Source organism: Liolophura sinensis, chromosome 13 (assembly GCF_032854445.1).
Source record: "Liolophura sinensis isolate JHLJ2023 chromosome 13, CUHK_Ljap_v2, whole genome shotgun sequence".
Lineage (NCBI taxonomy): Eukaryota > Metazoa > Mollusca > Polyplacophora > Chitonida > Chitonidae > Liolophura > Liolophura sinensis.
The window spans coordinates 7004041-7018684 of NC_088307.1; the positions used below are offsets into that span (position 1 = coordinate 7004041).

The 14644-nt window shown below is 39.0% G+C and overlaps 1 protein-coding gene across 1 annotated transcript in view; it reads left to right on the forward strand.

Annotated features, from left to right (window-relative positions):
• The first annotated feature begins 6492 nt into the window (after positions 1-6492).
• The window catches only part of LOC135480806 (protein PRRC2B-like), a 35004-nt gene continuing 26852 nt past the window's right edge, over positions 6493-14644 (forward strand). Inside the window, 10 exon segments of the mRNA XM_064760731.1 lie at positions 6493-6667; positions 9662-9837; positions 11108-11248; positions 11514-11635; positions 11934-12006; positions 12305-12457; positions 12610-12899; positions 13085-13167; positions 13812-13988; positions 14430-14495. Coding sequence (XP_064616801.1) covers positions 9723-9837; positions 11108-11248; positions 11514-11635; positions 11934-12006; positions 12305-12457; positions 12610-12899; positions 13085-13167; positions 13812-13988; positions 14430-14495 — 1220 coding nt within the window. The 5' untranslated portion in view covers positions 6493-6667; positions 9662-9722.

The window sequence follows — 14644 nt, forward strand, 5'->3', positions numbered from 1 at the left end:
TGCCAGAGGTCGATACTGTTAGTTAATGTTGATCACCCCGGTTTGCTCTTCCCATAAAATTAAGCACCATCCTATCAACGAAAAATTCATGAATGTACATGGGTTAAAACAACAATCAAATAAATAAATAAATGTGGGACCATGCACTGATTGTTAAAAGCGCTCGGCAATGGACAGATCACGTAGAACAGTCGCCGTATAAGTGAAATATTCTTGAGTGCGGCGTAAAACACCAATCAATTGAATAAATAAATAAGTTGGTGAAGGCATGCAGAGCGGGCTGCCGCCGTGTAAATGAATAATTCTTTATGCAGATGGGGGATGTATATTGGAACACCTGCGTCTGAACATTCTTTGTGAAAAACGGGGGCATTTGGAACACCTTCGTCTGAACATTCTTTGTGAAAAACGGGGACATTTGGAACACCTTCGTCTGAACATTCTTTGTGAATAACGGGGACATTTGGAAAACCTTCGTCTGAACATTCTTTGTGAATAACGGGGACATTTGGAACACCTTCGTCTGAACATTCTTTGTGTATAACGGGGACATTTGGAACACCTTCGTCCTGAACATTCTTTGTGAATAACGGGGACATTTGGATATTTTGGAACACCAAAAAACTTTTATGAAGACGGAGGATATTTTATATTGGAACGCCTTAGCCTGAACACTCTTCATGAAGATGGATGATATTTGTATACTGGAACACCTCAATCAGAACACTCTTTATGGAGATGGATGCGATTGTACATCGGAGCACCTTAATCTGAACACTCTTTATGAAGGTGTATTGGAACACCTTTGCCTAAACATCTATGAAGATGAATGATATTGTACACTGGAACACATTCGCCTAAGTACTCTTAGTAACACCTTAATCTGAGCACTCTTCATGATGATTGATGACATTGTATATCGGAGCACCTTAATCTGAACACTCCTCATGAAGATGGATGACATTGTATATCGGAACACCTTAATCTGAACACTCTTTATGGAGATGGATGCGATTGTATATCGGAGCACCTTAATCTGAACACTCTTCATGAAGATGGATGATATTGTATACTGGAACACCTTCGCTTAAGCACTCTTTATGAAGATAGGTGATCTTGTGTACTGGAGCACCTTAATCTGAACATTCTTCATGAAGATTGATGACATTGTATATCGGAACACCTCAATCAGAACACTCTTTATGAAGATGGATGGTATTGTATACTGGAACATCTCAATCAGAACACTCTTTATGAAGATGGATGCGATTGTACATCGGAGCACCGTAAGCTGAACACTCTTCATGAAGATGGATGATATTGTATACTGGAACACCTCAATCAGAACACTCTTTATAAAGATGGATGCGATTGTACATCGGAGCACCGGAAGCTGAACACTCTTCATGAAGATGGATGATATTGTATACTAGAACACCTCAATCAGAACACTCTTTATAAAGATGTATATCGGAGCACCTTGATCTGAACACTCATGAAGATGGATGATATTGTATATCGGAACACCTTTTGCCTGAACACTCTTCATGAAGATGGATATTGTATACTGGAACACCTCAATCAGAACACTCTTTATGAAGATGGATGCGATTGTACATCGGAGCACCTTGATCTGAACACTCTTCATGAAGATGGATGACATTGTACACTGGAACACATTCGCCTAAGCACTCTCTATGAAGATGGGTGATATTGTGTACTGGAGCACCTTCACCTAAAGATCCTTTAAAATTCTGGAGCGCCTTCACCTAAAGATTCTTTATGAAAAGGATGACATTGTACATCGGAACACTTTATAAACATGAGGTATATTTGGAAACCTTCACCTGAACACTCTTTAATAAAGATAAAAGGGATACTGTATACTGGGAAATAATCATCTGAACTGCCTTTATTTGAAGATGGGAAGATGCGTATCTTGGAACATCTTCACTTGAATCTAAGCGTCCGACATTCGTATACCACTCGTGAACCATAAAGGGGTGTGAATATTCTAAACACTCCTTAAGAAGATGCGGGGATGTTGTATAGTGCAATACCTTCATCTGAACAGTCTTCATGAAGATGGATTGATCAGATGTTTTGGAATTCATGTACTATCATCTGAACACTCTTTATGGAGACTGGGAACACATCTTCACCTGTGATCATGGGAAACATTGTATGTTGAAACACTCTTCATTGAATATTCTTATAATAAGAACATTCCGTGTTGGGACTCCTTCAGTTTTATCGCTCTATAAGGTGGGGATATTTGAATGACCTTCACTTGAACATTTCACCAGCCCCGATAGCACAGTTCGTAGAGCGCCCGCATGATCAATCCTGGGTCCTGTCAGACCTAAGACCTCAAAAGAACCCCAAACCCCTTCAACCCCAAGCACTCACTCACTCACTTGAACATTTCTGATAAAGATAAGGGGCGTTCTTTGGAATACCATCGTATAGACTCGAAAACCATGAAGAGGCATTCAAAGATGATAAAAAGATCGATCTCCAACACAATCTAAAACACCATTTCCCAAGGGAATGCATAAGAAATAAATATTATATAAATGAAGAACATAAAAGCTGATAACGTGTAAGACAGAATTTTTGTAATATGAAACTTAATTCCCATTTCAATACGTGGATGAAACACGTGACCAATGCCTTGTGCCAAAGCCAGATAGAGGTATGTTTAGGCATTTAATTCTGTTTTGGCGTCCATCTTGACGATACTTTTCATGCGTTTAAAGACAGGAGCCTGCATATAGCCCTTGAATCTTTACAGGTATACGTTTTTTGGGGGATTCGTATATATATAAGCTAAAAACTATAGACATAACAACGGGCACGTGTGTACTGTTCATCAACCATAGCCAACGTCCTGGGTAATCGCAAGACCAATTTCCAAAACAACGTTTGGTCGTGGGTTCCCCTGGGCTCTGTCCGGTTTCCTCCCATGCACCATAATGCTGGTCACCGTCGTATAATTGAAATATTCTTCACCACAGACGTAAAACACAAATCAAATTTATAAATAAATAAATACAACGTTCAGCACAAACCACCAAGGATTGACAACTCATGCCTATATATGCAGGGATAATAAGTAATTGGGAGAGAGTCGTGTAAAGAGAATCATAAATAAAACCTTTTAAATGCATCCAGAAAATGTCCAGGAATATTCTGAGACCGTAAATTTAGTCTGCAGAATCCAAACCACGTACCATACTATAGTTTCCAAGTGGTCATTAATGAAAATGTCAGAGATTGTTGTCACTTCGTCCATATAGACCGCTTCGGTTGGCCTAATAGTTAGTGTCCACCTCCAAGTCGGGTGACCGGAATCTGTGCCGCCCGAGTCATACCGAAGACTTGTATTTACCGAAAACCGACTACCGAAAATTGTATTTCTTTGTTCTGTCGCTTGGCGCTCAGCACTGAAAGGTTTGAGTAAGGAAACAGGACCTGCTTCCCTCGGTGTCAAAATAATGTAATTGGATATAGGATGCCAGGACTTTGGCGGAGTTACATGGACTCGCGCTACCACAAGAAGACACAGTATACGTTCATACACACAATGACTCCTCGTCGTTATATATGACCGAAAATTTGCAAAATATTACGTAAAATCTCAAGAATACATGCAAACATACATTCATTTAATAATACAAAATTATGTTTACTGGACTACTTGTGCTTTTTGAAAATATCCAACACATCACCATGCCAACAGTTCACATGTTTATACAATGAACACATTTATTAAACCGCTAAACATACGGTATTTACGAATGAACATCTGGATGCGTTTATTAAGTGTAACGGGAATGTGTTCGGAAAACGCTTGTCTTTAGTGTGTATATAAATGTCAAATTAACACCTTAACAAATTACAGGTGTTGTGTTCTGCACCTCGGCAATGCTTTTCATGTGATAATGTCAACAAAAAGGTACAAAGATGGGTGTGTAACTGACATTTGATATGCTAGCTCTCACATTTCAACACTTAGATATTGCTGACATTTCTGAACGGCGCACGTATATCTCGCTGGCCGGTTTTCGTTACAGCTTTAAGTCAAGAGTTTTCTCAAGTACTGCGGTGGACAGGGAGGGTATACGGGATCGTGGAGGGGACATGCGAAAAAAAAAAATGAATAAATATGACAATATATTACATACCTATAATTAAAGTGAAAAAAATTCTGTTTCAAGGCAGATTTAAAAAAAAAAAGAATTTTTGTACTCATCACTGTCAGAGTAAAGATAAAACAAATTGTCTCTTTCATGATGCTAAAAAAGATAATTTTTTTTTCGCACGCCCCTTCCATGGTTCCGTAAAATGGTGGTATACTATGCATATATACATATAGTATAGTTCCTTCCACGTATATAACAACACATATACAATATACAGTATACGCATGGTATACATACGTGGTGTTTTATTAGTGCCACTCTCAGTAAAATAATCCGTTACATCGAGCAGAAAGTCTGTTGTCTTAGTGATGCTGTAGAGTGTATTCTGCTATTGCAGCAGATTATTATATTAAATACAACACATATATTCTATTTAATTTAATTCAAAAATAAAGGCTGTGTTAGGTTAAAAGTGTATGTTGAATTTGACACAGTTTTAAGTTATAACAACAGATTACATCCTAGCATCACTCACAAAACAGATCGATTATTAAAATCTACAGATTATTTTTCTCAGGGCAATTAATTTCGGTTAACTTCTTTGTGCCAGTATGTTTTATACATACACTTGTTAGTACGATAGCTTATAAAAGTGTTAGTTCATTTGTAAAAGCTATTCTTTTCCAGAGAAAATGATTTTTTCTTGTTTAAAAATTTTTTCTACAAAGAAACGGATTTTTTCATCAAGAAAGTAATTCTTACAGGAAAATCTTTTTTTTTTTACAAACGCCTCGACTTTATTACGTTGAAAATGGTATTTTACTAATGAAATTATCTTTTTCATACGGAACATACTTGATTGACGGTGGAAATGCTTTTCTCTCCTGTGAAAATGGCTTGAATCGCGAAGAAAATTATGGGCACCGGTGAGAAAATCATTTCTATCGGGAATCCCCCCCACCCCCACACCTCTCCCCGGGGAGAAGAAATTTTTCCTATGAAAAACAATTCCTAAATGTAAAAATGTACTTTGCTGTGAGTATTGACTAACTTCCTGGTAAATCGTTTGATATGTAGGCAAACTATGTGTAGAAAACATAGGCTACCATAAATTCAAATGAAAGTCTATATAACACTTACAAGTCAGCGTATATAAAGACCTATATGTAGCATTTTTCCTGTGCTGACAGCCGTCCGCTCAACATGCAGATGTCTCATATGTTACAGGGAATGGTGTATAAGACATGACTAACGGTTGAGATACTAATTGTACCATATTAGATGTCACTGGTCTAGCATTACTAAAAACAGCCAGCATAGGCCCGAAACCCGACCGACTAGTGTAGGCCTACGCCTCTAATCTATGTGGGTGCAGCTTATAGTCCAGTACGTGTGAAACAAAGCCAGGTATATATGACTTACAGGTAACAACAATGGGCCAAAATTATGAAGAGTGCTGCGAGGTGTGTCGGCCATCTCTTTGATGTTTTCATATGAAAGGTGTAAGCGTTAATACAGCAGGTGCGAGATTAGGGGCTCTGTATTTGAGACAATGCGGACTGGAAGGCTAGCTGCCAGCTGGACGATCTGTCTAGGGCATGAGTTACAGTCGACTGGGACGAATTAAAAACGAATCAAATGAGATGTACCTAAAATTCTTCACTAATTGCAAAAGATGCCCCACTATTAAAAAAATTGATATGAGCAATAAATTTACAAATAAATAATGTAAAGGCGTCTTTACAGCTCCATGTTAGGCAGCATACACTATGTACTCAACCGCTCCCCACCCCCACCCTCCACACTATCTCCCACCCTCCTATGTTTTCTTTATTTGATTGTTGTTTCAAGTCATATACACATATATCGTCTACCTAAATGACTAAAACTATTAACCAACATAAATGTTAACTTTCTACTGACAAAAGCACTACCGTATCTCAGTAGACGTGTCTTCGAAAATTCACGGATAAGCTGATGTGCCAAGCATTGAGATAAAACAAAGAAACAAACAAGTTTTGACACGAGAGGTAGAGAGCTATCAGTTCGGTCTTTGTTGAGATACACGTGGCGTGCTATATAGGCATATCTGTAAGCCTACTCACTGACAAGCTGTCAGGTTGTACCCCTGGTTGCTTGTCACTCGGTCCTGAACATGCCCCCGCTAAAATTGTCCATTGTCTGGTCATCACATTACGCAGATGTTATAAGCTTTTTGTTTTAAGTTATATGAATGCAATTAACGTTAAGTCAATCAGACCCCCCGATGGTGTATTTATCCCCATTGTAAACACCAGAGCTTGCAAGGGTCTGACAGGACGATAGGTGCATGCTGGGATAGCTATGACATCACCGCATATTTACATATTCTAGCTTGAACTGACTGTACGCCATTTTGGCAACACAGGAAAAAGAAGTTACCATTACCAGGAATCCGGTTTAATCCGTGACCATCCGTTCTTGTATTTCTTTTGTAAGAGTACAAGTTGTTCTCGGGACATCACCCATCGGAACGGGCCGGTGTAAGTATTCGATTTAAGCATATAAACAGTATTTCTTTGTTCCTGAATGATGGATGTCAAGTGACGCCTTTGATGTTTTGACGCTGTAAACGCGATGGCCTCCGTATCACTGGGTTGCTATGCTTATGCATCCGAGAGATGAATTTTTATCAGTAGAGTTACTGGTATGTTTATGCAATCATACCACAGGGAACATATCATGTTGGATGTTACTCTCTAAGCACCCGAAATTGATCTTGATCTCCCCTACTGTCCTTAACCGAAAATAAAATTGGTTTTGTGAAGTTATTTGCCAAGGCCTTTTCTCCAAAATTTTTCATGCACCCTGAAGGCAGCGAATCGCAGCTCACAATCTAGCAAAAATCATTTTTGCAAGATACGGATAGTTTTGTCGATGCACGTGTAAATGAGTTGATGTGAGAGGTAAATAAAACGCGCAGGACCCGCAGGTCTTGCATGTGCCTGCATGTCGATGCATTTTGCTAGATTCCTCATCGTCCGAATTAGATAAAATTTTCACAATCGATATAAATTTTCCGTCGTTTTCCGTAATGTTGTTGCTTTTTGATTGTCCCTGCTTCAGTTGAACGCGCCCTTACGTTGTGTAATAGCTGCAGTACTTTTGTTGCTATCATGGAATCTGTGTGACGTGAAAATTCATGATGCACCAGGGACCTGTTGTTTGAAAGTGTATTAGCTAATACTGCTATTCAGTCATTTTTTAAATATTTAAGACTATAGCTGAATTCAGCAGCCAAAACAGGTCTCCAAAGTGTATTATAACAGCAGCAGATTTAGTTCATATTGATTATACTGTTAAGCATATAGTTTCGGACTAAGTACTAAATTGAAGACTTGGCTTAAAGTTAAATCTGGTATTATGTCTTCAAACGGTTTTGAACAACAGGGCCTAGTATATGCTTAAATGTAGTCAGAAAGCATTTCCTAGTCCATCAAGATGAACTTTGCAATACCAAGTTGAAGATAGCATCACTCAAAGAAGGTCAGCTAAATGGAACAAGGTTAGCCCATGGTGCTTGTGGGATTCAAAGTTACTCACCTCCAGAACTAATTTTCTGTGCCACTAGCTGTCATCACTTCGTGGAGATGAAAGATATTTGGGCAAATGTCTTGTAGTTTCAATACTAGAGCTCTAAAGGTTTAGAAAACCGTAAGTGATGGTATGTCATGTGTTCCTTTTAATGTGTTTCTTTTAATAGCAACTGGTTTGGTGATTTTTGCAGATAATGTGATCACTAAGCTGCAAGTTAAGTAGTGTTGTCAATTAGCAACTCGATTGAAGAAGTCAGGTGTTCAAGATTCACCTGAAAAATGATATTTAAATGAGCTGAGGTGAGGTTGATTACAAAATGTTTAAAGAAGGGGGAAGTAAATCTGCGCTATGATTTTTGAGAGATACAAATACATGAAGTTGTACGTTGCATTGAATGTCAGAACGATAAAAGCTGCAAAGTCCATCTAGATTGATTAATTAATGTATTTTGGTATCATGTTATTGGTATTGAGCGGCAACTCCTTTCATAGTTTGAAATGTTACAGGTAACTAGGTAAGATAAAGTCTACAATTATTTGACTTTGACAATTATAATGGACATGTTTTTATCCCAGTGTTTAAAATTAATAGTGAATGCGCATCTTATAGCCAGTGCAGCTTTCAAAAATTAATTCTTCTCTAATTCAATCCCTGTCTTCACATCTTATCCCTGAATGGAGTAACACATTACATAATTCTTTCTCCATCAACCCTCCTCGTAATATGACTGAAAAATTAAGAACGATGTTAAACCCCAAGCACTCGCACTCACTCCATCTACCCTGACAGATTGATGCTCATATAATTAATGAATGGGGCTTATAATTCATGTAGCTTAGCTGAAGTCTATGTTAGACCAGTAATTCTTCCACTTTTTCTTACGAGAATGAGCAAAATTGTGGAATCAAATTTAAGCTACAGCACATTTGAAGCAAACTTTTCTTTGAATGCGTCAGACTTTGGAAATCATCTCCTCATGGACTGGTGACTCGACTGATAATGTTCAAGTGAAGAAAATTGGTATTTCTTGGATTTCATAAATACGTAATCAGTACAACTCTGAATTTGTTGACTACTCCTATATACCTCTGGACCTTTTATGTCCTATGTCTTGACACCTTCAAATTTTATGCTGAGTGTTTGTGCAGTTCGCCTATTTGCAAGGGTATGTATGTAATTACTTGTAATTGTGATATTAAAACTCACTTTGTTGATGATTTAGCCTGTAAAGCAAATTCGCAAAGTAATGTTTTCCAGGTAGAAATAAACCAGGACCATTGCAACATTATACAGGGTCCAATTTCTGTTACCTGGCCACAAGTCAACAATTATGAGCATGAACTGGGTCATCCTATGTGGAACAATGATGGTGTTTTGGCTGCCTCTTGTTTCCCTTGGTAGTTTGCCATGCATGATGTATTAAAGTTTAAACCTAGGTTAACAAGAGGTGTATTAAATGATGATATCACAGAGCACTGAGTGTACCCACCTAATTAGGTTCTGCATCTTTGATCACTCCAGGTTAAGACATGTTTTATCAATAACCATAATTTTGTATTGTTTTTTAATTTTCAAAACTGCAGAATTAGTTTTCATTCAGTACTCTGGGACCAAATTGATTTAAAAAGGTTTGCAGTACTAAAATTAGCCATGTTATGGCTGAAATTCTGCCAATGTGATGTTAAGCCATTGTCATTCATTCAGTACTAGAATAGTCATTATTTAAAACCCGCGTACTGGAGGAAAATTCTAGAAAAATTCTAATTTGTGCAGGAGAAAAAACCCCAGATTTTCAGGTCTCGTGTAAATCTTTGTGTAGGTTCAGCGAGGGAAGTTCTGGCATGAAGTTTCTTATGTGACAAATAACCAGGCTCTGGTCTTCATTGGGATGTTTGCTAGGTTCTATAACATATTCATGAAGTCTCTGTTTTATGCTTCAGATCCAGACGGTTCGTTCATCGGGTACGCGCAGAGAAAATCGTCAATGAGTGCTCAGACAAAATGTCCACTCTTTCGGGGATAGGCAGTAAGGGGGAGAAAGGAAAGGGAAAGTATACATCGATTAATATAAACACCATTTACAAAGGGAAGAGTGTCGAGACTCAAAAAACTACTGGTAAGTTTTGTTGACTTAGTGCTTTGTTGAACCAAATTAATATTTCCTCTGCTGAATGGTCACTTATGTGGGTTCAGATATGCTCAGTTCAAGCTTTGGCCGTCATATGTCAATAAGTTTATCACTTGTGATGGTACATTATATTAGGTTCGCCTTAAAGGAAACTTGAAATTCTTGGATGTTGTCTTTTAATACCGATAATATGATGTACCTAACACATAAAAGTATAGAAAAGCTTATTAGCTTTCTTCATGAAATTAACTTTAAACTACAATCTTCCTAAGGGCCCAGCGTTCGGTCTGGAAATTAAGTATCTTGCTGGGGTGACGTCAACGGTGATAGCTGTCAAACAGCTTTGTTGGGGGGAGAAAATGTGTAAAATAGCGGGGCTATTAAGAAACCTAAAATGCACCTCAAAAGTGAGGTTTTTTTTGGTCATTTTTTTGCATATCTTTTCTTATTTTCTTTGAAACCATACTCATTGTTTCATAGTACCTTTGCATATGTCTTTTTAATGAGACCTGTAACTGTAAGACCATGTCTTAGTAGGCCTCTGAGGCTTGGAACACAGATATAATCTCCCCAGGTTGTACCAGACTGCAGTCCTGTAGGGCATTAACATCTCGGCTAATTGTCAGTGCATGCGGTTAACCTATTCAAGATGATCAAGGTTAACGGCAGTCTTATGATTTTGTCGTCGTCCAGATTACAGTGAATATCACATAGGGAGGGGAATGTTGTAAATTTAACAATAGTTGTTAATAATTTTATAAATGCAGTTGTTTACAAACGTGTAGTCAACATGAAACACCCAGGAACTTCTGTAAATATTGTAAATTCAGCAGATTTGATGCCTGACCTACTTTTTTTAAGATTGTGTTATGGGACTTGTATTCTAATCTACTGGTGGAATTTATCTCTTTGACTTGGCATAAATACCACCAAATATATAAGGATGGGAATGTTGCACATTCAGCATATTTGAACCATAATAATTACTTTACCGAGCTGATCCAGTCCAATCACATGAAGGTTTTATGCACTTTTATGCATTGCCTCCAAGAAAGCAGACTTTCGCAGCCATTTTGTAAATATGGTAGTGTGCGGACAAAAATGTGCTCTAATTCGGCCCTGGGCACATCTGAAATTTAGCAGGTTATTTGCATTTAATTAACTTCACAGACAGCACAAGAAAACTATGCATATTAACATGTAATTCATCAGGCTAAGATACTTGCAGACTTGATTATTTTGCTGTATTCTGTTTTAGTAACTCGTCAGCATGGGCTTCAAAGCTTGGGTAAAGTGGGAAATGTTCGGCGTATGCCGCCACCTGCCAATTTACCTAGTCTGAAGAGTGAAAACAGCGGGAACGACCCTAATATCAGTTTGGTACCGACCGGAGGATCAGGTAAATGGCTTGATAAGCAACCATCGGAGTACTTGCTGTCTTCTGCACATACCTGTTTTGGGCATTGGATTTTGGGGATGTTCACGTTTTTACAGGTGTATCATGGACATCCTGGTCTGTATGTGTAAGTTTAATTCGGCCTTGAAAAATTTTTGAATTAATTTCTCATGGATAAAGCAGATGAAAATCGTAAAATGTGGTGGAAGACATGATATGTGCTCTGACATAACTTTTCACCAACTGGTTTTTTCTGTTTGTGCTGCAGGATGGGGCAACAAAGAAGAGAAGAAGGAGTCAGGGACGAGCACGAGTGGCAGTCCGCAGCAATCGTCGCAGCCGCAGCAGGTTACCACGGCGCATTCGCAGCCACAGAATTCTCAGCAAAAGGTAGGCCAAATGTCCTATGTACTCATTAATATCATCTTTTCGTCAGAAGGTTAAAAAATCCATGCTTAAATTTGAATTGAAGAGATCATGCAGTGGCCTAAAATTTGAGAACATATCGGGGATTGTAAAATGGGAAAATTGAGGAATTTTAGTGTTTCTAAGGTCAAACAAGTACTTGCTTGCTGTTATTTGATCCAAGATGCCATGTCTCACGCTTAGGCTGAAAGTAGCAGTGCAAAGAAAAGACTGTAAGATAGTCCTGTCCTTTGAGAATTGATATTCTGACTTTCTTCCTTAGACGCCAGTTACTGGGGGCAACAGTACTGGGGTAAAATCATGGAGCAGCATTACTATGGGAGACAATTCACAAGGTAGGGGCACACTTTATCAGAGCTCCTTGGAGTTTTATATAAATTATAATAATTAAATACTTCAGATAATTTAGGAATGCTTATGTTGACTTTTGTCATCGGGTAAATTGGTTTGAACAATAATAGCTCTACTTGTCCTGTGAAAAAATACATAAGGTGATGAAAGTTATCCTAGTAGTGACAGGATTTACCAGGATTTGTTCTTTTATGAATATCCAAAATGTTGTTTCTTGTCTGCCTTTGAACTATGTTTCCGACTTTGCAATTGTGAACTGCATTTTCAACTTGCCACTTTCAGCATCGGCAAAAGTAGTCAGTCGTCAGTCACCACTCTTTCAAGAAGAGTTTCCTCGGTTGGCCGTAGGTGGAGACGAAAAACCAGAAGATATCAAGAAGAAAGAAGAAAACAAAGATGTTCAGTATGGACCAGGGCCAAGTTTGCGACCACAAAGTAAGTCCTATTACAGCTGTTCCTCTACCATGAAGTCTAGTGTACTGTATTTTACCAATAATTTTTAACGTACCAAACTTTAGCTCAAAATTCTGTTAACTTGGGAGATATGTGATAAGGAGGTCTTGACGGTCTTATGTTTGTCTCCTCAGACGTAGGGAGCTGGCGAGAAGGTGGAGGAAAAGGAGTCTTGCAGCAGCCACAACCACCACCACAGCCGTCATCCCCGACTTCATCCTCACCGCAGCCACAGAACCCGACCGAAACACAGCAGAATGGCCCCCCGACGTCCGGTGGGAGTGGTGGAGGGGGTGGGGACTCGAGCCCGCAGACCCCTGTCCCACCCCGCCCGGGCTCAAACCAGGGGCCTGCACAGGGGCCCCCACACATGGGGCCCCCGGTGGGGATGCCGCAGCACTTCCGCGGCATGATTCCACCCTACGTAAGTTTTATCTGGTACTTGACTTTACCTGCTGTAGAACTGATTTATATTGTATAATTTGAGGTAACCTCACTGATTTGAGCTTGAACCTTAACTTTGATATAGTTCTGTGAGTTAGACTACCCAGTAGACTCAGGTGGTTATTTTGAATTCATTATTAATGCCATTTCTCTTTGTCTTGTCAGTTATATGGCCGATTTCCTCCAGGGGGTTATCCACCAGGAGGTTATCCCGGCATGCCTAGACCGCCGTACCCCTATGATGGAAGGTAAGTGTAAAACATTGGTTTTGGTGTCAATAAAAAGTGAAATACTCTTGTTGCAATTAAATCTTGGAACATGTGCATCCGAGGCATGTTCAGTGATCTTTGTCTGTAATATGTTCTTGATCAGCACGGAACAAGACAGGTGGGAACGTGTAGATATGGTTTCCTACTGGATTGGATATTTTTATATCATGATTTTGATTGATTTATTTATTCAGTTAGTGTGTAATTCTGTGTTCACAATTTTTGACTTATACGAATTGAGGCTATCCCATGAGTTTTAAAGGCTTGAAATGTATTTAATGCCATTTATATCATTGTAAAACAGCATGGAAGTAGATGAAGTACGACAGTGAATCATTTAGGAGTCTGAAATTATGACCATTTGCATGAGGGTTGTCTTTATGATGACCTTTGCTGGATGTGAGGTCATCGTGTTCATTTTGAGCTCTTATAAATTGGTGAGTGGCAGATGTGATTAGCACACCAGCGCTGTGCAATAGCCCAGGAGCCTCTCACCAATGCGGTCACTCTGAGGTTCGTCCAGTTCCGATCGTACGTGGGAAGGCCTGCCAGCAACCTGCTGGGCAGGTCGAGTTGGTGGTGTGGATGAATTCAGGTGTTGACAGTTTATTTTGTATTGTCAGACGTTTCCGTGGCCCTCCCCCTAACATGGGCCCCCAGAGACAACTTGACAGTGACGACCCAAATGTGAAGAGGCCTGCCATCATTAAGGACCAGGATCTGCGAGAGTTTGATGAGCTTTTGGTCAAAGATGTAGACGATGGAGGATGGGCAGGAGCACAGGGTGAAATTGACTACTCGTAAGTTTGCTAGGAAGTTAAGGCCATTATTGCACATGTTGTACTCTCCACCATATAGAGACAGAAAACCCAGATTTGCTAGTATTCACTTTGCTCATTTTATAACAAAGACATTAACTTGTTTCACAATGGTCCAGGAGCCGCTCAACAGTGTGATGGCTGTGAGTCTAGCTCATGCAGATGATGGTTTCCTTCCACCGTAATGCAGGCCGACGTGTGAATGAAGTGTTGTAGAGTATAGTCAAACAACAATCGACTAAATAATTTAAAAGTTTGTCCATGTTTTAGCCACAGTTTGAGATAATTATTAATTTATAGGTACAAAATAAGTATCTTGCGGACATTGTCTTATTTGTTCTTCACTGTGACCATGCTTGAACGAGAACCAGATGTGTTATTTAGGAAGAAATGAATGCAGGGTTGAACTTACGGTTTTTGCAGAGAGAAGTTAGTGTTCAGTGATGATGAAGAGGATTCCAAAGAGAGGAAAGGAGACAGAGGTCATAGGTGAATACATCTTGTTGAAAGAGTCTTCAATAATGTAGAAACAGATAAAATAGCACAGTTTTAGGACAAATATGGGACTGCTAAAGTATAGGATGTGGTTCTTTACATCTTTCATTTAAGTAATGATCTATACAGTCATTAATGTATAG